At 41.8% G+C, this 22,057-nt stretch overlaps 1 protein-coding gene across 2 annotated transcripts; it reads right to left on the bottom strand.

Annotated features, from left to right (window-relative positions):
• Nucleotides 1–8,715: 8,715 nt before the first annotated feature.
• Nucleotides 8,716–20,174, bottom strand: gdf3 (growth differentiation factor 3). Of its 2 annotated transcripts, XM_071207051.1 has the most exons (3): nt 20,112–20,174; nt 10,490–10,824; nt 8,716–9,816 (listed from the first exon to the last, which is right to left on the bottom strand). In XM_071207051.1, exons 2-3 carry the CDS (start codon nt 10,782–10,784, stop codon nt 8,963–8,965), a joined length of 1,149 nt encoding a protein of 382 aa, XP_071063152.1. In that variant the 5' UTR covers nt 10,785–10,824; nt 20,112–20,174; the 3' UTR covers nt 8,716–8,962. The 2 variants fall into 2 exon arrangements, with proteins under 2 accessions (XP_071063152.1, XP_033966339.1); XM_034110448.1 differs by lacking the exon at nt 20,112–20,174 and having other exon boundaries at nt 10,490–10,891.
• Between the last annotated feature and the right edge of the window lie 1,883 nt (nt 20,175–22,057).

Raw genomic sequence — 22,057 nt, 5'->3', positions numbered from 1 at the left:
TGCTTTTTTATTGATTTCAGGATAGGAAAAAAACCATAAATACTTAATGTGTTGTGTAATTGGCATTAGTTTTATAAAGTTTGTTTTTGTTATCATAGAATTTAAAAGTCTGTATATTAAACAAAAATGTTATATTATCGACTTGATGATCACTCCGATGAACAACACAGATTTTAAGAGCGTCTTTATGGACTTTAAGGTGATATTGGAAGGATTGTGGCGCAGTGGATAGATCGTTGGTCGCAGTCAGCATGTCGTTGTGTCCCTGAGACACTTCACGCCAAATTGCTCCTGTGGGGATTGCCCACAGTATTGAGTATGTAAGTCGCTTTGGAGAAAAGCGTCTAACAAGTGATGTAATGTAATGATTGGAAATCTATGGATACAGCTGTGACAAAATCATCCACATTTAAAACTATTTGCAGCAATAAATGTCTGGAAAATGTAATTTGTGAGGCAGTAAAACATGCACAATGAGTTAAATCACCCAACAATATTTCTGAGAAGTCTCAGTATCACAAAACGTTTTCCAACTTGGCTAAGAAATGTCAATGGTAACATCAATAAAAAACAAAATTTGACACACAGAAATGGAAACAGATTAAGCGAATAGTAGCTAAATGAAATTGAAACTATGGCTACAAATTGATGTAATGTAAACGTTTATTTCCTTGATTGTAGACAAGCAAACCCCCCCCCATCATGGGTAAATCATGGACTGGGACATAGTATCTAACAAGGTGATATTATAGTTCAGGGTTGTGTGTTTGTTTGCACCAGACCAGAGAATCGTCGCACCAACAGCTGTTTACTTCAAGGCTACAGTAGATTAATTGAGCCAATTCATCCCCCAGCAATTATATAAATAGAGGTCAAGACGTACATTACACTTCCTGTCGGGAAGTTGACTCGCTGAAGAGAAAACATTCTTCATAAATATGGCCAGAGGAGGCATTAACCTGAAGAGGGTCAGTGACCTGTGTCTGGCTTGCTGACACTGTTATTAGATACTCATTAAAATCATATTTGTGTACGAATTGATGTGAATGTGTTGAACTGTATCAGCGAGAAGCAGCAGCTCAGCCGTTTGGTTTGTAATTATCTGCCCATACTACTGCAAACACACACACACACGCACACACACACACACACACACACACACACACACACAGATGCAGGCTCCAGGGTCAGGGGTAATGGTGTCACCTCTGTCTGTGTGTGTGTGTCCAGGTGAGGAGTTAGAGTGTGTGTTGGCGGAACCTGCTGTCACCTCATTACAGCTCACCGCCAGCCACATCTCACGCTGACATCCAGGGGCCATATTCACAGAGTATTTTATTTCCCCACCAGGAGTTCTTCTGAATGGCACCAAAAAGTTCTGAGCGAAGACTTTTCCCTCCTAAGACCCATTCTCAAAGCTGCTGGGAGCTACTTTTACTGAGGAATGGAGACAACTATTAATGACAATGCAATCAAAAAACGTTGTTCTCCCTCTGCTCCCTTAAATGCGCCAAAGAGGCATTTTTAATTATTTAAATTAAAGTCCCTTTCTTTCCTTTCCTGCATGTACTAAATACATTAAAAATAATAAATCCACAAATTGGATTATGATCTCTTTCCGTGTCAAAAATCACACCTGCTATTCTAATACTTTTCTATGCCTAGGAGCTTGTAGAGCCATTGTGTTTGGATTAGAGGCCTAAGCCTAGACCCTACACAGACCTCATTAGTATTCTGTGAAATATAATAGAAATCACTAATCTCTATATGTGAATTGATGCTGTAAATAAAGAATGTTGACTGCACAAAACTAGAAAAACAAAGCAAATCAAAGCACTCCAACCAACAACCAATTAAACGAACAAACCACACGTGGAAGCGAAGAGGGAGAGGGACTGATCAGGTCAGCTTTCTAAAGGTGTTCCAGCCCAGCAGCCAGGTGAAGCTGCTCCCGCTGACAACCTGCACTCAAGCAGAGGAGGGAATCAGAGGAGAGGTCGTTACTTTATTCAAACTAAGGTCGATGTGATTAGTTACTTGCAAGTAAATGATATGTTTTGCTGCTCTTTTCAACGGCAGCTGTGCATCTAATGCTGCTGCCAGATCACTGTCGAATCAAGTTTCTTTCTTTTTTTTAATTCAATGTATGTATGCTAGGTTTGGTTGGCTTTTCAATGGGCCCCATTCTCTTCAGGTCTATGATTTGGAATCCAAGAAGCCCTTGATGCATTTCCAAAAGTGTTGTCGATGCAGAATCAGATAAAGTATATAAAAAAAAGATGCACAGCAGATTGCAGTCACGACAGAAAGCGGCAAAGATACATTTAATCAACCGTAGAGTCATACTGTTGAACAACTGAGGTAATATAATACAGCTGTCTCTATGTTATTGCCAGCAGTTCTCTCACTGCCATCAAAGGTCAGTAATCTCAAGACAGTTTCACACAACATTTGAGTTGAATCTGAATGCTTCTTTGCCATCTTCACAAAATCCATTCATAATGTGATTAAGTGAAAACTCATTTTTGGCACAAATTGTTGCCATTGTGACAGAGCCGTAAAAAGTTTAATTGATGAATGTCTTTGCCCTTAAACATGATGTAATCCAACAAATATGGGAAGTGTGGCTTTAGATAAATACCAAAACAGTTGTGTTTGTTTCTAAAGACCAGATATGTCGTTGCAACGTCTGAACTAAATCAATGACCTGAACAATATGATAAAATACTTCCCAAGTCAATATGCTTAACGACCATTTCAAATCTGAACTCCTAACTCCAAATCAAATCTATCAATAGTTATTATCTTAACTTGTTAGCAAACAGATGCCTATTACACATTCAGCAGACATGGAGCAACATCAGCATTCATTTTAAGTCGGGTTGTTGTGCACCTGAGGAATAGAAGAACAATATTCACACTCCTTTTATCTCTGTTTTGGTCTCCACCCACTCCAGCGACACATCTCTTTAGCTGTTTAATGTTCCACTTTCTTCAACAGCTAGTTGCTAACTTTATCAACCTTTTATGCTGAATTAAATTGCCGGATTTTGACAGATTAAAGGATAATGAGAGGGATGAGACTCAACCAAACAATAATTGTATTCATCAATACGAATTACACCTCTTACATTACTAATACTAATTTGATTCATTTTTTATATAAGAACATAAATCAATGGATCTTAAGACGTTACAATTTGTCATCCAACCCTTTTGGGATGTTGGCAACACTGATCTTCTGTGTAACATCTGGTTGTGTGCTGTCGATTATACATACATGTTCAGACATGCAAACATGTGTACCGAAAGTGTAGGTTAGCATGTTAATGACTACCAGGCTCGTGTTACTAGGCAGGATGCACAGTGATTCCATTATCATTGATTAGGTGACAGAATGTGTGCCAAAAGCATGTCGGTGTGACACACACTGTAAAGGGATTAGAAATATGGGAGCCAAGAAGTGTGTGTGTGTGTGTGTGTGTGTGTGTGTGTGTGTGTGTGTGTGTGTGTGTGTGTGTGTGTGTGTGTGTGTGTGTGTGTGTGTGTGTGTGTGTGTGTGTGTGTGTGTGTGTGTGTGTGTGTGTGTGTGTGTGTGTGTGTGTGTGTGTGTGTGTGTGTGTGTGTGTGTGTGTGTGTGTGTGTGTGTGTGTGTGTGTGTGTGTGTGTGTGTGTGTGTGTGTGAGAGAGAGGACATTAGTCAGAGTGTTTGTCCTATCAGCCGGGATATTGCTGTACTCACTATGGAGGTCAGTGGAACGATGAGTCTGTGTGTTTGAGAGAGAATATGTGTCTCGATGTCATCTTTGCCACTCATATGATCATCTACTCACATTAATGGTGCTAATGTGAACACATCTATTTGCAGCTGTAACAGCAGTGACACACAATGTTTTACAGTGTATCTTTAGGGCTCTAATGGTTGTATAGCCAAACGGCCACAAAACAAACACAGCAACATCAAGGAAATGCCTGTGCGATGCAGATAGTTGGACCCAAACACTGGACTAGAGGTGGGTGAAGGAATGAAAGTTTAAAGTATGGTCAAAATGCAGAGTAACAATGGTGGAGGCTTAAAAACACACACAAATACTTCCAAAGACGATGAACTGAATGACCTTTACTGTAGCTGAGAAAATGACGTGGTAAAGAGCCAGAGAATAGCCGAGGTTGATTTGCAGGAGAGGTGATGAGCGGGTTGCAGGCAGGTGTGATGTTAGGCCGGGTCCAGGTGGGTGATGGAATAGAAATGAGACTCACAGAAACACATGTGTTCGGCCAGAGAGGCAAACTGGGAACATGGACGACACAAGAGTAGTTTAGCTGAAAACAATTAGCAAAAAGATGCTCTGCAGAGATAAGGGGACTGCAGAGTTTGGTGATCATTTTTTTATTCTACCAGTGACGCTTATCAAATTCAAGATGTCATTGTATCAATTGTTAATATAAAGATATTGATTAAAGCTGATTTCCTTCTTCACTTAATGAATCGTTTTTTACGAAGACCAACTGATCCTCCCCAAGATTCACACCTAATGGGCTCTGCAGTGGTCAGCGCAGCAGCTACCCACTGCTAACAGCAACCTCATGTTGGCACTACATACACACACACACACACACACACACACACACACACACACACACACACACACACACACACACACACTACAACCAGTGAATATACAACTACAGGGAGTCAGCTCTGAAGCCACATTGCCCCCTACTGGTTGATAAAAGAGAATTGCCCTTCATTTTCAGAGGTATTTAGATCTTTTACTAAAATAAGTCACTCACTTAGAATAGTGTAGTTCAATAGAAAGTGCAATATTTTCCTCCAAAATGCTGCAAAGGTGAACTTATGTTACATTTAATGGAAGTATTAAGCTTCTTAGGATGCAATTTAAGTACAATGCTTGAGTACAGGCTGAATACTTACCAACGTTATTTATTGTTTCCTCTTCTCCTTTTTAGTATGACTGCTTTATTCAATATCATGCCTCCACCATCGACTTTTAAAGTCATTACCATAATGCTTGTTCCCTGGTTTTATGGAGTTAGAGCAGCAGCAGAGTGGCTCCAACCATCACATCCTGTTCTGTGGGAATCAGCAAAGTGGATTAAGAAGCAAGCACTTGCAAAGCTTTTGTATTCGACATTATGATTTGATTAAATTCAAGCAAAGAAAAATAATAAGTAGAAGTTAAACATTCAAACTCTCGAAATATCAATGGCAAACAGACAAGTAAGAAGCTGCACAATATAGTGAAAAGTATGCAAACTATTACACTTTAGTTCATTAACTCACAGTCAATGTTCCTGTGTATCCGAAAGGTGTTTGAGGTCAGGGCCAATTCAGAAGGAGCCTTTGCCACAAACTGGAAGCATACTATTGTCTAAATTAAAATGTAGTATCATCATGGCTTCCTCCCTTAAAAACAGACATGGATAGAGGTACTGGAGACTGGAGACAGACGGAGGGAGAAGCCACATCCAGTCAGGGTGGCTGAGTTTTACTGCTTCCTCGGGCTCCTCCCTGACTGATATTGATTATTCATTTCTCATTGACTGTGCAGATGCGGGAGAGCTAAACTGCAGAGGAAGGAAGAGAGAAGAAAGCCATTATCCTCTGAGTCCGATAACATCTTAACTATGGTCGTAACACCAGTCAATGAAAGCAAAGATGGGTTCATCTATCCATTTTTATTTATTACACTTGTATTACATACCACCACCAAGGGAAATGCTACATTTAGTTTTTCTTATCACCTAATCCCTAAATCAAGCATTTGTTGTCACTAGTCTGCTTGTTAGACCGCTATTAAATCATATCTAAATCACTGCAATTACTTTGTTAGAGCCACTATTTTAAAATGTGTTTTAAATGACTGTGGCACACTTTGTTTGTAGAAAGATGACACAAAACAACGGAAATGTTGTTCATTCTGTGAGTTGTTTATCACATGGTCGGCAGGCCAGATAGAACTATAACTTTAATTTTACCATCATGCAATGCCAAAGACCTAAAATGAACTTAAATACTAAATAGGTATTAGGTTGATGGCTCAGAAGTGCTTTAATGTATATGCTTATGTCTATGACAACATGTTTAATGTTCAACGTCTTACATTTTCTAATAAGCACTAAACACAAAGTAGAGGGGATGCTAATTTAATTTAGTTTGCTGGCAATTGGTCACGCACCAAAGTAGGCTTTTAGAACAATTGGATAAGTAAGATAAAAGTTTTAAGGAAGCCATTACAATTCATCCTGCATGTGGGAAGATCACATCATGACGGTGCATCCAGAAGTCTTCGGGACCACAGCCCCACGCTGCTAGCATATTAACAGACGTGTATTTCTCCCGGACCCAGTCACCAAAGGTTGAACTCTCTTGTGTGTTCTGAGGGTGTCCCCAGGCTTCAGCACTGACGCCGCACAGCTTCAAGATAATTTGACTCTGTGACTCGTTTGTAACTGAGGGAATATTCATTTGGGAGGAAGGGAGAGAGCAAGTGTTTTAGTTTTCAAGACAGGAAGAAAAAACACTTCTGTGAGTCTGACTGTTGGAGATGGAGTGTGTATTGTGGGCCCCAGAGGGTAAAGTGGAAATTACTTTGTCTTTGACAGCAAAATACTGTTGAAGAGCCTCAGGCTTCTTCCTTTCCCCATCTATCTCTGCTGCTCCACTCTCTCTCTCTCCCGTTTCAGAACAATTGTTACATATAAGAACAGTATGATTAAAAAACATTGGCAGAACAATAAACATGAATGTCTAAACAAAGGGTTGTAAAAAAGAAAAATGAAAGTCTTTACTGCTTTAAGATCCAACAGCTTATAAGAATTAGAGATGTTTGAATTGATTTCAGTGGACAGTGTAATAGAACCAGATGTACTGGGATGCTCATGGGTTAAAACAATGTGCCTAATTGCAAAGAAATGATAAAATGCAAATAAATGTTCTTTAGATATTTATAGTTCAGTTTATTGTTCAAATGACAGAACATTAATTTGAGCTTTGTGTCAAGATAATAAAGATTTCTGTAATAAAATGCATACATCTACACAACCATTTGACATTTCAATGTTTTAGCAATTCAACATGTGGTGTAACAAGCGGAATATGATTAAGTATTGACTGTGTGTAAAATGTTTTTTTTCAAAGTAAAAGATTAAGGTGAACATTTTGCAACATTAATGATGTTGTTTTACAGTGTCTGAAGAATGATCAATAACAGAAATGGTCAATAATGGTATAAAAATATGTGGAACAGTCTGGTGATTGTTAAAGACCATATTTCTAAAAGTCCCATTCTACTTGCAACATTAGGGAGCCAACATTATGTTAAAATGGGTCTTTTCTCTCATCCTTTACACCCCAAACTCTCTCTCTGTATCGCTCACTAATTACAACAACCCGTCAGCCTCCCCCTGGTTGCTGCAGCGATCGGTCGTCGTCATGGCAACCCCAGTGGTCTGTCTGCCTGGCTGGCTGTGGGGGTGTTATCAGGCAGGAAGGTGAGTGTGAGCCTCTCCGCTCACACACAGTTTAAAAAGGGCCGGAGGGAGAAGGGTTTGGGTGCAAAAACAGAGGTTTATTGTCCAAAAGATCAAAAACACAAATATACACGTTGCCGGTGCGGGGTCTTTACAGGTCCTTTTTCCAGCCGACAACGTCCTCCCATGATCCAGCCTACTGCAAGACAGACCAGAACCAGGTTGCAGTGACTGATTACCTGATTCTGATCAGCTGTCTGGTCCCCGGCCGGACAGCTGACACTGGCATCACTCGAGCAGCTGGCGCCCTAACCACACCCCGCTGCCACAGTGAGATGGTTAATTTCTTCTTTAGTAGGCCTAGATGAAACAGTTGCTGTTGTCTGTCAGTGAAACTGAATATTTCAACGTTTGAATATTTCTATCAATATGAATTTTTTATTTTCCATTAAAAAGAAAATCCATAATATTCATTAAATATCATATTCCAAAACCTACCAAATCTGCAAAGGAAAAACTGGTTGCATGAGGACTGTATTGAGAATTTGATAGTCTTATAGCGCAAATACTGTTTAACAGCTCTTTGGAATGAGCAGTTGCTTTCTAAAAAGATGCACGTTTTTAATCGTCATTTGCGCAGTATTATTAAGTAGATATTCTCTAATCACCTCAAGAAAAAAATACCAAACATTCAAGTTTTCAGCTTCTCAAATGTGACTCTGTCGTTTAGTCTACCTTAATCTTTTGTTCCGATGTAAAGACTTACTTAAGCAACATTATTGCACATAAAAGCCGAGCAAGATGCTAGGGACAAGTGAGATGAGAAGGAAAGAATAGTTGCTCAGTTTTAGATTAGCCCTGAAACTATTGTAATTAACAGTATGATAGACCATCAACTTTTTAGTTTCATGTGAGAAATTCGATAGGGGAAGAAGGCTGAAAATACAAAAGGGATTGGATGAATGGCAATCTTCCCAGAGATAAAACACAAAACATGGAGGCCTCTTTCATTAAAGTCAGCACACACCATGTACAGAAGGCACATTTCAAGGTCAAAATCCTTGAAGGAAAAAACTGGATTATTTTTCACAGACACCTTTGAGGGTTCCCACAGGAGAGAAGCACCTGGACAGTGGCCCCCAGGTCATTTGACTTTCCGACCCTGATTTAAAGTATGGATAAGTACAAAAACCTCTAATGAATGATTAAAAATAATTCGTCTTTCAAAGTAAATCCTCCACTTTATTGCAATTTGTATTAACTTCATATTAAGAGACGTGTCAACGTTTCTTGGATAACAAGTATAAATGTTAAAAAAATCTATAAAATCCTTGAGTGCAAAGAACATTTTGCAATGAAACAAACAATCAAACAGCATGAGGTGTAATAAGGAAATTGAGACACTTAAACACCAAGAAGATACAAAAATAACTGTTGGATATTTGATATTTAGAAAACTCCACAGACATCATCTACACCCGCACTCATCCACCACCATGTCCTGGTAGTGCCGAAGCACCACGTTGTCGTTGTTGTCGTAGTACAGCATGGAGATGGGGGCGAGGCGGATGGGGACGCAGCAGGGCTGGGGGGTGCCGTTGGGGTCCAGGGAGTGCACCAGGGTCTGCAGGATGGCGTGGTTGGTCCCGTTCAGACTCTCACTGAGCGGGAACGGGCACTCGCCGTGGCAGTAGTTGGCCATGTAGCCCTGCGGGGCGATGATCCAGTCCTGCCAGCCCACGTCCTTGAAGTCTATGTAGAGGCGGCGGGCCTTGCACACGTTGCTGGGGGTCACTGGGAGGTGGATGGCGTTCCTTCTTTGTCTGGTGCGACACTGGTGGGGGTTCAGGGAGACCGCCACCAGCATGGCCTGAATCAGTGGCAGGGTGAAGGCTGTTTCCAGAGGAAGGAAGTTCCCAGGGTGAAAAGGAAGAAGCTCTTTCGCATCTACGCTGAAAGGCAGGAGCTCCAAAACCAAACCGTAGTTGCGTCCCGGTTTGCGCCAGCTCTCTGCCAGGGAGGTGAGGTCCAAGGTGACGGAGGAGGGCTCAGGCTGCAGCTGGACCGACTGGGACAGCAGGAGTCTGCGGTTAGCCTGGGGATTGGCACCCCTTAGCGTGGCTCGAATCACTTTATACAGAGACACACTGAGGGTCCGTGGCCCCAGCAGGAGCTCCGCAGAACTGAAGGGCTTCCAGTGGAACTTGATTTCCAGCTGAGCCAGAGACAGCAGCTCCACAGGCTGCAGCATGGACATGTTGAAGTAAAGCTGCTTCTCCAGACAGGCCTGACAGCTGCTGCTCCAGCCAGACACCAGCCTGCCTGCAACACATCAGCGGGGAGAGGAGCATTTTAACAGCAGGGGTTTATAAGTGGAGATGGGCTGCATGATAACCTAAATCATAGAAGAATAATGTGTCATGACCAATGACTTCTCATTCAAACAAACACTGCGGTTGTACTCACTTTGCATTTTTAACTAAAGCACATTTGCAGTATAATTCAAAACGTTTATAGTCTTATTTAAAATAAATGTTGACAAAAAATGAAGACTGTTTGCACTCCTTAAAAACACTTTGATAAGCAATACATTTACTCAAACTAAAGGTCCAGAATAAATAAGTAATTCAGAAACTGTATCTTTTAATTAAATGCAAAAACAAATGTAGTGAGCTGTTCCTAAAGTTAGGGCTGGTGAATGCACATATAATTTAGTCAATTTTCTCCTACATTTATTGATAGGCCTATGTGTATTGTACTGGCTGTAGAATAAATTGGTCATTTTATGTTTTAAAAAAGACAAACATTTTTACTTATATGAAGATGTGGTGTAAACATTTTTAGAACTGGATATTTAAAGCAATGCAGGTGTTCTGCATATGACTTAGGAGTCCTGGTTATGTGTAAGCAACTACGGTACACTTCAAACTTCTAGATTATGGTTTTATGAGCACACTTGTCCTCTCCATATAATTCACATTACACATCATTTTACCTTGGTCCTGAACGTATCGGATGATGTTGCCGCGTACTCCGTACTCTGACACCGTGCAGGGGTCGCTCTCCCGGGCCTTCATGTTCTCTGACCTCCGGAACATCCTCCAGACCGCGGAGGGGACATGGCGCCGGGACTGGTGGCTCCCCGCCGGCTGAGGCAGCCCGGAGAGCCCCAGAGAGCCGAGGAAGAGCCGCTCCTGGGTCTTCATCTCCTCCACATGTGAGAGCGTGCACACACCGAGGAAACACACCGCTAGCAGTAGCAGCACCACGAGAGTCATGTTTGGCCTCATGTTGGACTGCACTTCCTCTGCTGCTTCCTCACCTGAAACGCTGCTCCCATAGAGAGGGACGTTTGATTTAAACCTGTGAAACCTCCCGGTCTGCAGCTGCATAATTAGCCGACATGTTAATGAGAAGCGGGCAGATAAGCAAGTGATTAGGTGAGGGTGGGGTGGCGGGAAGATAGAGACTGATCTCAGGTCAGGTAGGCAGTGGCGCCAGCAGGGGGGGCCAGGGGGGGCCATGGCCACCCTGATATATTTGTTGGCCCCCCCACCACACACACCGCCTTGCCAGTCACGTATGCGTAGTAGTTTATCTGATATTTAACAACAAATACACAGCCAGCGAGTCACTTGATTTGAGCTTCCAACGTTCATACTGCAGCCCCTCCCTCTCCCTCTGTTACCATGGTAACACTCTGATACTCGGCGCACCACTCTGATACTCGAGCGCACTACTCTGATACTTGTACGCACCACTCTGAGATTCGCACAGACAGCAGCAGGTTGCAGCAAAACGTTTCTTTCTACTGACTTCTAGAAGGTAAGTCGTACACGTGCGTTGCCTGTTAAGCCCCACAACACTTTAGGCTCTAGTGTGTTAGCTTTAGGTAGCAAAAAACGGAGATATGCTTACCTTTAGCTGTTATTCTCATCAAAATGTGTGTTCAATGGCATTAAAACGAGAAAAACGCTGGAAGACCTGGACAACAGGCTCGGGTCTCAGTAAAGGCTGGCTTGACTTCAGGTATAATTCGTCTGTAAACACACTTTGGCAGCTATCCTAGTTAGCGTTAGTTTAGCTTGCTAAGCTAACGTTAGCTGATGTCGGTATGCTGGGCTGGTGTAATGCGTAGGCTACTATTAATCACTGCTGTGTGTAATGTCAATTTGCAGAAAATGAAGAGAAAGTCAACAGACATTTTCTTATTTGAAGAAGAAGATGAGTAAAGGAGAGACAGAGCTGGCAGGGGAGCAGCAGCATAGGGCTAGTGAGGAGCCCTATGCTACTCCTCACACATGTGAAAGTAGCATGTACTTTCACATGCTAGAAAGTACATGTGGAACTCTGTGTTGTAAAAGTGAAACTAAAACCTAAGTACAGTTTTATTAATGTGATTGTGACCTTTTTAATCATTTAAGTCTTCTACACACTTTAGGTCTGCAGCTCCTTCAAAATGAAACGAGAATCTATGCAGTGTTTCCTCTTCTGTGTTCTGAGGTTATGAGCCGACCATTAGTCAAGTTTGTTTTCATAATGTTCTGTATGCTAATTTAAAAAAAGGGTGACAGTTTGTTTATAAAGTATAAATATACATTTTCAAAACAAATGGAATACAAGCTATATGTATTACTCTCACCACAGTGGCCTAATCTAAAAAATAGAATGTCTCGTCACCTATTTTCTGTCTAATACCAAAAGGTGGTGTTTTGTATCATTTATAATGTTTTGAATTTGCTATAAAGGTCAATAATAGATGGTGTTTTTGTGTTCAATCACAGTATGTATTTACCATTGTATACCCCTTGTGTTTTTGGGTCCTGTTGAAATAAAATAGTCATGTTTTAAAACTTGATTCAATAAAGTCATGTCAATCATCTTTGATCCCAGTGTGACACAAACAGCTTTGTTCAGTCTAAAACAATTTATAACCTAGAGACATAATATAACTGAAGAACATGTTGTGTTGCTGTTGTGTATTGTATGTGTTGAGAATGCTGAACATTTTGTGCATTATAATAAAGGAACTTATTTTAATTAAGCTGTATTTGTCTTTTTAAAAGGAAAGAACAACTAGCATGTATAAAAAATAGAGCCGGGACTCGATTAAAAAAATTAATCTAATTAATTAGAGGCTTTGTAATTAATTAATCGAAATTAATCGCATTTTTAATCAAATATACATATTTGACCTGAGAACAGTGAGAAGCAATTTTCACATGGATTTTACTCCAAGTGGTCTACAGTCCAAGTGTGGGCCATCTAAGCTAATTTACAGATGGCCCTGAGCCCAATAGAGATTGCCCTGAAAAATGCACGTGGACGAAATGGCACGAAGGGTTTGGGGGGCCTCCGTCCCCCTAGAAAATTTTGATTTTTGCAGGTCTTAGATGCTGTCTGGTGCATTCTCTAGACTGAATTATAAGATGAACCACCACAATATTATATTGTATAATTTCAATTTTATTCTTCATTTCACTTGTTTGTTCTTGTTTGTGTTTGCTCGCTTGCATGCCCTGCATAGCTTTAAGAAATACTTAAGTTGTTGGTCAAAACACTTTCCATCTGATGAGGGCAAATGCCTTCCCAGATGGAAAAAAGTAGAAAACATTACATTCAGTTATAACTGCCAAAACAAACATTATTTACACTATTATGGCCCCTGTTAAAAATGTTTGTAATGTTAACTACTGTAAGTTGGTCGAACGAATGCCTCCTCATCCGGAAGCTGACCGAGCAGACCCGAGCAGCAGTCGAGAGGAGCCGAGCGCATCCGCGAAGCACACGTCAGAGTTCCCGTTAGCCGGCAAATCTAAATATCTTCGGTCAAAATAATTTCCCTTTAGAGCAATACCGCTTCAGTTGCGCCACTTATGTGACAGACAAGAAGAGTATGTGACAGACAAGAATAGTCAACTCTAATGTCTAACACTTATTGTGGAGAAAGAGATGTCCTGTATGGGTTGATTGTGCGTTGATCTGTTGGTAATGCCTCGGGGTTCCGGTGGGCATGTAAACAAATGCATAATGCTGCGCTATACTTTGTGGCCTCATCCAGTTGCATTGCGACACTTATTGTGTAGTTGTCTTTTAATAAGCAGGTAGTCATATCATTAGCTATAACTAGCTGGATCTGATCGATTTGGACATAAACGCGAGTGAAGTCTAATCTGACGGGAGAGAGAGATCAGCTGCTGCTGACGAGTCGAGACTCGACACGCAGCTCTGCATAACCACATGCAGCGGTGAGCGGAACAAAACACACACTTCAGGTTAGAATATCACACGTAGCTATTTTAATTACCTCTCAAACTACCTAAACTAGTTATAGATATGTTTAGTTTTACTGTCGGGTCACTCATTACTGGATCCGCGAGCTGCATGATACTGGCATAATAGATTGCCCGATCGGGCAACCAGCAGGTGAGGCTTCATTGCCCGAGCTAAATACTAGATGGCCCCGGGCCATCGGGCAGTCCTTAATGTCGAGCCCTGCCAGTCGAGTGCAATCCAGTGAGCCAGGGAGTTGGTTATTTTCTCAGACGTGGACTTACTTATCCTGGCCCTGAAACCAGTCATCTGGTTGAGTGTGGGTTGGGTCAGGGTGTGGTTCCTTGCACTCGGAGTCGGGCTAACGTCCACGCTAGCTGCTACATGCTTTGCATTTAGGTGATACTTTAGGCTTGTGTGCACATTCTTTTTTGCATAATTTGCACACAACCGTGCTCTTGTCGACGCTTCCATCCGTCCGTTTTTTAAAACTAAATTTCCCATCCACGGGGCCGACCAAAGCGGTCTCATCAGCTTGTTCGTTCATGTTTGATTATTGTTCACCGTGGTTTGTTGTTGTTTGAAGTCCCATGCTGAAGTCATGAATGTTAGTTGGTGCTCTAGTATAATCGGTACGCCTGAAACTCATCCAGTGAGAAAAGTTCCGCTGTGCAAAAATAAGTGCGATTAAAATGCGTTAATTTTTTTAACGCGTTAATTTTTGTGTAATTAATTAATCTTAATTAACGCGTTAAAGTCCCGGCCCTAATAAAAAACAAAACAATAAATCACCAACACATGTATACATAACACAAAACAAGGTTCTTTTAAATGTTGTTTGAAGTCAAATGTTAACTATCCGTATTATATTCACTTCAGATGAATAGTATCAGAAAATGTAAAATAAGAAACCAAAGTATATCAGTAGGTGATTCTCTTTGCCATTGTTTTCATCAAGTCTATACTTTTACAACAATTAAATGCTTGGTTTTGGTGGGCCACCCCAAGATTTTCAGTGGCCCCATTTGGCCACCCCTATGATACATTTCTGGAGGCGCCACTGCAGGTAGGGAATCAACAAATGGTGATTTCTGACACCAACAATAAAGTTTGCAAAACATTATTAATAATGTTTTGGTGAATAGTAATAATTATACCAACGTCTCTCCTCCATTCATGGCATAGTTGTATTCACCTGCCCTGCCCTTGGATCATTAAAGGCTGAATCTGTATGTCCCCATAACATTTTAGTTTACCACTACACACAATAGTTAAGGTTACATTAGGGCCTAATGGAAAATGTGTGAACGAAAGCTCTTAAAACTAATGTATTGATCAAATAATACATTAAATAAATAAATCATATTAAGAGTAGTGTTGCTTTCTCGGTTGAGTTCATATATCTAATCAAAACTTTCAAAACATTCAACAATTATTTAGGTGCCCCCCTGCAGTAGATTTGACCCATTTTCCATCAAGGTGGTTCCAGGACCTGTGCCCCCGCGCTTGCCAGAGGAGCACTTGGGGTCAAACCATAGACTGTATGGTTAAAACGAAATTGTTCCTCTGAGTTTCACTTTCCGTTTCTAAACTTTACAAAAACATTCCTGCCAAGGGAGGCAAGTAAGTCATTTCAATGAGGAACTTTTTTAAATAAGTTAATATCTCAAATATAATGAATGAATAATACAAAATAGAGACTTTCTATTACAAAATAAAGACTTTATATTACAAAATAAAAACGTTATATTTCAAAATAAAAACTTTATATTTCAAAAATAAAAACGTTATATTATAAATAATGGCTTAATATTTAAAAAAATGACTTAATATTACAAATTAATGACTTAATATCTAAATAATGACTTAACACGGTGGAGAGAAGGCAGAGACTGGGAGCTACGGTGATGTGAGGAAAGTGAAACTTAAGGGAGGGTTGAGGTGCAGCAGCTCCTATAAGAGCAGAGTCCGTCCACTGGCTCCTCCAAAACTCTGTCCAGGATGGGAGTCCAAGGCCTGACCACTCTGCTGGAGAATAACCAGAGGATCTACCGCAGTGCATCTCAAAGTGTGGTCCGCGGACCACTGGTGGTCCGTGAGCGCCCCCTAGTGGTCCGTGAGTATATTGGTAACATTTCACATTTGAAATAAATACATTTATTTAAGTTTTTCGCACTCTCGCGGGAATATCTCCGCAATGGAACAAGCTTAAAGAGCCTGTGACACGGTTTTCCCCCATCATCCAAACCCATCAATTTGAGTACATATTGTCCCCTTGAAAACCGTTACTGAACTGATTTTGGATATTTGTACTTTGATAACCATTAATCTGCCTTCAATGTTGACAATTTTCTGGATCTTCTCGCGGATTCTTCAAGTCCCGCCAAATGATGGGTGACGTCATTGCGGGCACAGCGCTCCAGCTGCACCGTCCAGGATCCCAGCATCTGCATGTAAACCTTTATATATATACAGTCAGATGTAAACGCACGACGGCGCACACAACAGCAAGCTCAGACAGCGATGACAGGTTAATGTTGAACGTGTCTGAGAGCTCATATGAGGCTGAAGGATCGGTTTATGTTGTATCTGTTAGAAGTTTAGGAATGAGGTGCGTCAATATGGGCGATCATATGGTCATGTCAGTGGTGGAATGGGACTAAAAATCATCCCGGGACTCTCGACCGGCCCACTTCGGTACCGCTAGTAAATTGTCATCGGGGGAGTGGGGGATGTCAGGGGCGGCGGGTGCTGTAGATAGTAAATGTAAATATGTAAATATTTGTGTCACTGCATCCTGGTAAAATACAAATATAATGTATAATGTCTGTGTCTTTGACATTAGTGCTGCTAGCCACCTGTGCCCTGTACTACGAAGCCAGTTAAACAGACCCTGGATATGTTTGAGTAACAAACAAACTAACAACAACAAACTAACAAACGAGATCTCGCTAAGCGGTCCTACGACGCTGGTTATCAACTCGGTAAATCAAGCCAGGGTTTCTCTCTCCAGCTGAGAGCGCGTTCACGTCTAAGACACGAGTGGATCTGACTTTAATTACATTTGTCTCGAGTGTTTCGTCAACATAATGTGTTAAATAATACTTCTGCATACAGTCTGTGACACTGTGAGTGTTGCACGGCCAGATGAGGCTGGAGAAGCTGACTCAGATAAGGAAATATATGATATTATATGATCGATGATCTGATTGATGATGTAATATGAATGATAAGTGCGACACGTCGGCGTCTTCTCTGCATACGGCAGTTTAAACTGTATTTCCTTTATCCTGTAATATGACTTGAGAGATTTAAACTCCGCACACTGAGTTGATCTCTATTCTATAGATGCCGGAGGCGGGCAGCGTCAGGTAAAGAAGTTATTTAGCCTTCTCAAACCTGAGCCTCACGCGCCGCCTATGGGGGATGTGCTAGTGACTTATCCGACCGGCCCACTTCGGTACCGGCCCATCGGGATTCGTCCCGATGGCCAGTCCGCCACTGCACCCAGCCCACGTAAACTGTCAACGGGGGGAGCCTCGCTGCGGGGAAACGGTGGACCTAGTGTCCCGATCGGAGTGGGAATAATAATAATAATCCGTGCATTTTATCCATTCATTTCCCCAACATTGTGGTAAAAAAACCACACGTTTAATCCATGTTGTTGGTGTACTACAACTACAAAAAGCATCGGTTTGTTTTCTCATCAGGAAATGCAGACCGGCTCAAACAAACGATTTTTAATCATCATCCTCACGATCATTTAATGTGTTCATATGTTCGCCGAATTGACATGAAAGCACTAATAAATGTAGTTTCATCCACTTGAGTTTACAACTACAAAATAATCGATTTGTTTTTATATCACATCTGACGGGAGGAAATTCAGCAGCTCTCACTCCCGATTTGTAATCCTAATGTAATCATCATCTTCACCACGATCATTTATGTTTATGTTCGCCGAATTGACATGAAAGCACTGACAAATATGAATATACTGTAGTCAACTTCATTAAAACATTATTAACGTGCCTAATCTCAGTAATTCACCATTTCTACGCATGACAACACACTTGTCCGTGTTTGGCTCTCGAAGCGTTCCCCGCATTGACGTCACTTCCGGCTTCCCCCAAAACTTCAAAATGAGTCGAAGGAATTTCCCGCGATGTTCGAAATTATTGATATTTAACGGAACGGTATCGCTTTTTCTTTTTTAAACTGACGGTTCGAGATTACTAGTAGCCCAATATTTCATTGCACAACAGTTGTTGGGATGCTGTCACAGGCTCTTTAAGTTTCACTTTCGATTGCATGATAGAGCCCAGATAAGCACCTTCATCACACATGTTGCCACTTGTTTGTGCAATTTCCAGGCGATTTGTAAAAAACGATGTGTTTTTTGGATATGTGTGGAGTGAGGTGGTCCGCGAGTGTTTTTTTATTGGTTAAGTGGTCCTTGGTATGAAAAAGTTTGAGAAACACTGATCTACCGGGATCTCCGCCTCTCTCACAGGCGGCTGCTGATCGACGGCACCAACCATACCACCAGCTGTACTCAGGGCCGGACTGGGACAATAAGTCAGGCCGGGAATTATACACCCAGCCAGGCCAACTACCAGTTTTTTGTGCCATTTTGCGGGATTTATTAGTCAATATTTACAGCGTTGCTGCCCATAGTGATAGCCCTCTAGTCTAAATCTACTACCAAAAAATAAACATATGGAGATGGGTTACTATTTAAACAAATGTGCAAATCTATTTAGGAACCAATTGATGTGAACATATTTTAAGTGGGGGTGTTCCTCAAATCCTATAGGGGGGTCCGGGGGCATGCTCCCCCGGTAAATGTTGGACTTAAATGCATCAATCTGGTGCATTTTGCGGGGGAAATAAAGAGAGACTACACCCACATGAAACAGAACTGTATACATTTAAATAATCATAAAATCATAATAACATGGCCATAACCAATAACATACCATATCCAATATGAAAAAACATTGAAACTTGTTTATTTATTTGTTTTTGGTTCATTTATAGTTGTGAGTGTGTCTGTGCTCCTGAATCAGCCTCTCCTGTCTCCCCCCTCTCCCCCCTTCTCCTCTTTTGCCCCTTTCACACCAGCGCCTTTTCAGCTCCGGCTCGGAGCTAGAGCCTGAAAAGCGCTGGGTTTTCCAGTTCACACCGGAGCTGCGCCGGCTCTTAGCTCCGGAATCCGCTTCATTTCCAGCTCCAAAAAATTGTCGGTCCAGAGGCAAGAGCTTTGGAGCTAAGAGGTGACGTCGCTTACGTCTCTCTTACGTCGAGGCGTGCAGGAAACTAAACCCACCTCCCATGGGTCGACTGTTATGCCTGCCTACAAGCAGTAGTGCCTATAAACACACTTTATAAAGTCAGGCAACACTAACCAGGCTTCGTGTGATTCTGTTTATTTGTGCCTTACTTTGACCATCCGTTCACTGTTATCGATCATTGTGGAGAGAGGCAGACGTGTTGTTTTGTATTATTGCAGCTATCGGATGCAAGTAGTCAGTTTTAGCTTCGGTTGCTATGCTAACATCACCCGTTTTATACCAGAGAAACTTTCATAACAGCGTTGTGATACCAAACAGTGTCAATTCAGACTGACACACATTCACTTAGGCTAAGGGGAACTGGGGATATGCATCAGCTGCTTGTGTGAGTCGGACAGTGAATACTTTAGAGCGGCCGCTGCAGTGTGAGCTAACCGGGAGCTAACGGGAGAATAAACTCCCGTGGAAGAGCAGCCAGCACTGCAGCGGTCGGTAAATGCTGCAGAAACACACTTAATAAACAATGAACCACGGCACTCTGGAGCAAAGTATAAGGTTGGAGAAGTCGTTATTCAATTATTCTGGCTTCGTGTGATTAAAAGCAACACGATCATCGACCCGACGCAGTTGTTGTTGTGAGCTGCCGTAATGGCTGCCGTTGGGGGGGAAATCAGCGATGTAAACGGTGACGTCATGACGCAGCAGGGGCAGCTCTGGGGCGCCAGTGGGCGGTGTGCACAGAGCGGGAGCTGAAAAGGGAAACCGGAGCTGAACCAGAAAAGCTCCCGCTCGGAGCTAGAAACTGAAAAGCGCTGGTGTGAAAGCCGCATATGAGGCAGCAGCAAAGACTAGTTTTAGCTCTCAACAAGTTTTTAAAGTGTATCTTACATTTTTTCACCTAGTTAACGTTTTTTTATTATTATTCATGCATATTTACTAATCACTCTCCCTTCAAATGGAAATATGTGTTTACATGAATGGTGACCAAACCGTGAGACCCACTGAGAACTAAGTTAACTATCTAACACTCAGCAGAGTCCTTTACCTCACCTGAGCTGTAGTTATCAGTCTCTCAGTCTGACAGGAGAGGACTCTCCTCCACCTTTTTGTTGAAACAGCTCCTTATATCCGTTAGCGCAGCTAGCTAGCACCAGATGCTAACAACAACAATAGCCTACACGTAACCGGTGTGCGCGCTTTCTCTCCCTCGCTCGCTCGCGCCACACATACACACACACACACCCTCCCGAGCTTGAATGACACACAGAGACCAATCGAGGGCATTAGTGTATGGCAGTGACCACCAACTGGCGGCCCGCGGGCCACATCCGGCCCGCCAGACATTCTCATCCGGCACGCACGACGGGGGTGACTGTGGCGTTGGCGGAGTGGTTACTGCGTTCTCGTGAGTAAGGTGCAGTACCGGAGTCCAACAGAGAGGCAGCAGCTGCGAGTCAGTGGAATGCGTACTGCGAAACCTTCCCTGCCTTGAAGAAGAAGTGATCCTTCGTTGTGAAGAGTGCTTTGTGCACTCCGCAACACAGCAGTAGCCCCGCTACAGACAGAGTCCAACAGAGAGGCAGGAGCTGCGGGACAGTAGCCTAGAAGCAGGGTTGGGTTGTAATGGAATACATGTAACGGCGTTACGTAATCAGAATACAAAAATCAAGTAGGCTAACTGTATTCAGCTGGTGATACATTTGAAAAACGAGTAATCTGATTACAGTTACTTTCGTAAACCTGAAGTGAATACATTTTGGAATACTTATTGGAATTATTGGTGGAAAAGTTTCCTCACAAAATGTAATATTCATTACCGGCAGAACTGTGTGCACACTGCACAGCGCTGCAGCGTGTATGTGAGCAAGAGAGAGATGCAGCGTGTCTGTGAGGCCCCGCCCCCGCACGCAGATGAGAGAGTGAGATCTCTTTTAAAATATATTGAAAGTTAGAAACGGAGATGGTTAGATAAAATGTGCAAGATAACGTTTATGTAGCATGTATTTATTGTCGAAATGATGACATTTATAACGGGATCAAATCAAAGTGAGTGGCCTGCTGCTGCTGAATGCATGGGGCAAGTGACTGAAAAAGTTTTAAAAGTTATTACATCGTTTTAGAATAATAATAATAAGGCAAGGCAAGGCAAGTTTATTTATAGAGCACTTTTCAACGCAAGGCAATTCAAAGTGCTTTACACAACAAAAAAAAAAAAAAAGAGCAAGCATTAAAAAAGAAAAGCTAATCAAATAAACATTAAGAAAAAAATACATGGATAAAAGTTACAGTGCAGTCTAAAATATAAATAGTTCAATTAAACATTACAAGAAAAAGTACATGGATAAAAGTTACAGTGCAGTTTAAGATATGAATAGTTCAAATAAAAGCAGTGACAAAAAGAAAAGTCTTCAGCCTGGATTTAAAAGTAGTCAGAGTTGCAGCGGACCTGCAGGTTTCTGGGAGTTTGTTCCAGATATTTGGAGCATAATAACTGAACGCTGCTTTACCATGTTTAGTTCTGACTCTGGGGACAGAAAGCTGACCAGTCCCTGAAGACCTGAGAGATCTGGATGGTTCATAGTTTAGCAGGAGGTCAGTAATGTATTTTGGGCCTAAACCATTCAGTGCTTTATAAACCAGCAGCAGTATTTTGAAATCTATTCTTTGACACACAGGAAGCCAGTGTAAAGACTTCAGAACAGGAGTGATGTGATCCACTTTCTTAGTGTTAGTGAGGACTCGAGCAGCGGCGTTCTGAATCAGCTGCAGCTTTCTAATAGATTTTTTAGTGAGACCTGTGAAGACACCATTGCAGTAGTCGAGTCTACTGAAGATAAAGGCATGGACAAGTTTTCCAAATCCTGCTGTGACATTAGTCTTTTAATCCTAGATATGTTCTTTAGGTGATAGTAGGCTGATTTAGTAACTGTTTTAATGTGACTGTTGAAACTCAGGTCAGAGTCCATGACTACACCTAGATTTCTGGCTTTATCTGT

The sequence above is a fragment of the Pseudochaenichthys georgianus genome, chromosome 21 (genome assembly GCF_902827115.2).
Source record: "Pseudochaenichthys georgianus chromosome 21, fPseGeo1.2, whole genome shotgun sequence".
Classification (NCBI taxonomy): domain Eukaryota; kingdom Metazoa; phylum Chordata; class Actinopteri; order Perciformes; family Channichthyidae; genus Pseudochaenichthys; species Pseudochaenichthys georgianus.
This window is presented reverse-complemented; position numbering and strand designations above follow the sequence as displayed.

Coding starts and splice junctions, on each gene's coding strand:
- gdf3 (XM_034110448.1), bottom strand. CDS start 10,886: ATGCAGCTGCAGACCGGGAGGTTTCACAGGTTTAAATCAAACGTCCCT. Junction 9,817..10,489: donor CCGATACGTTCAGGACCAAG/GTAAAATGATGT, acceptor GATGTGTTGCAG/GCAGGCTGGTGTCTGGCTGG.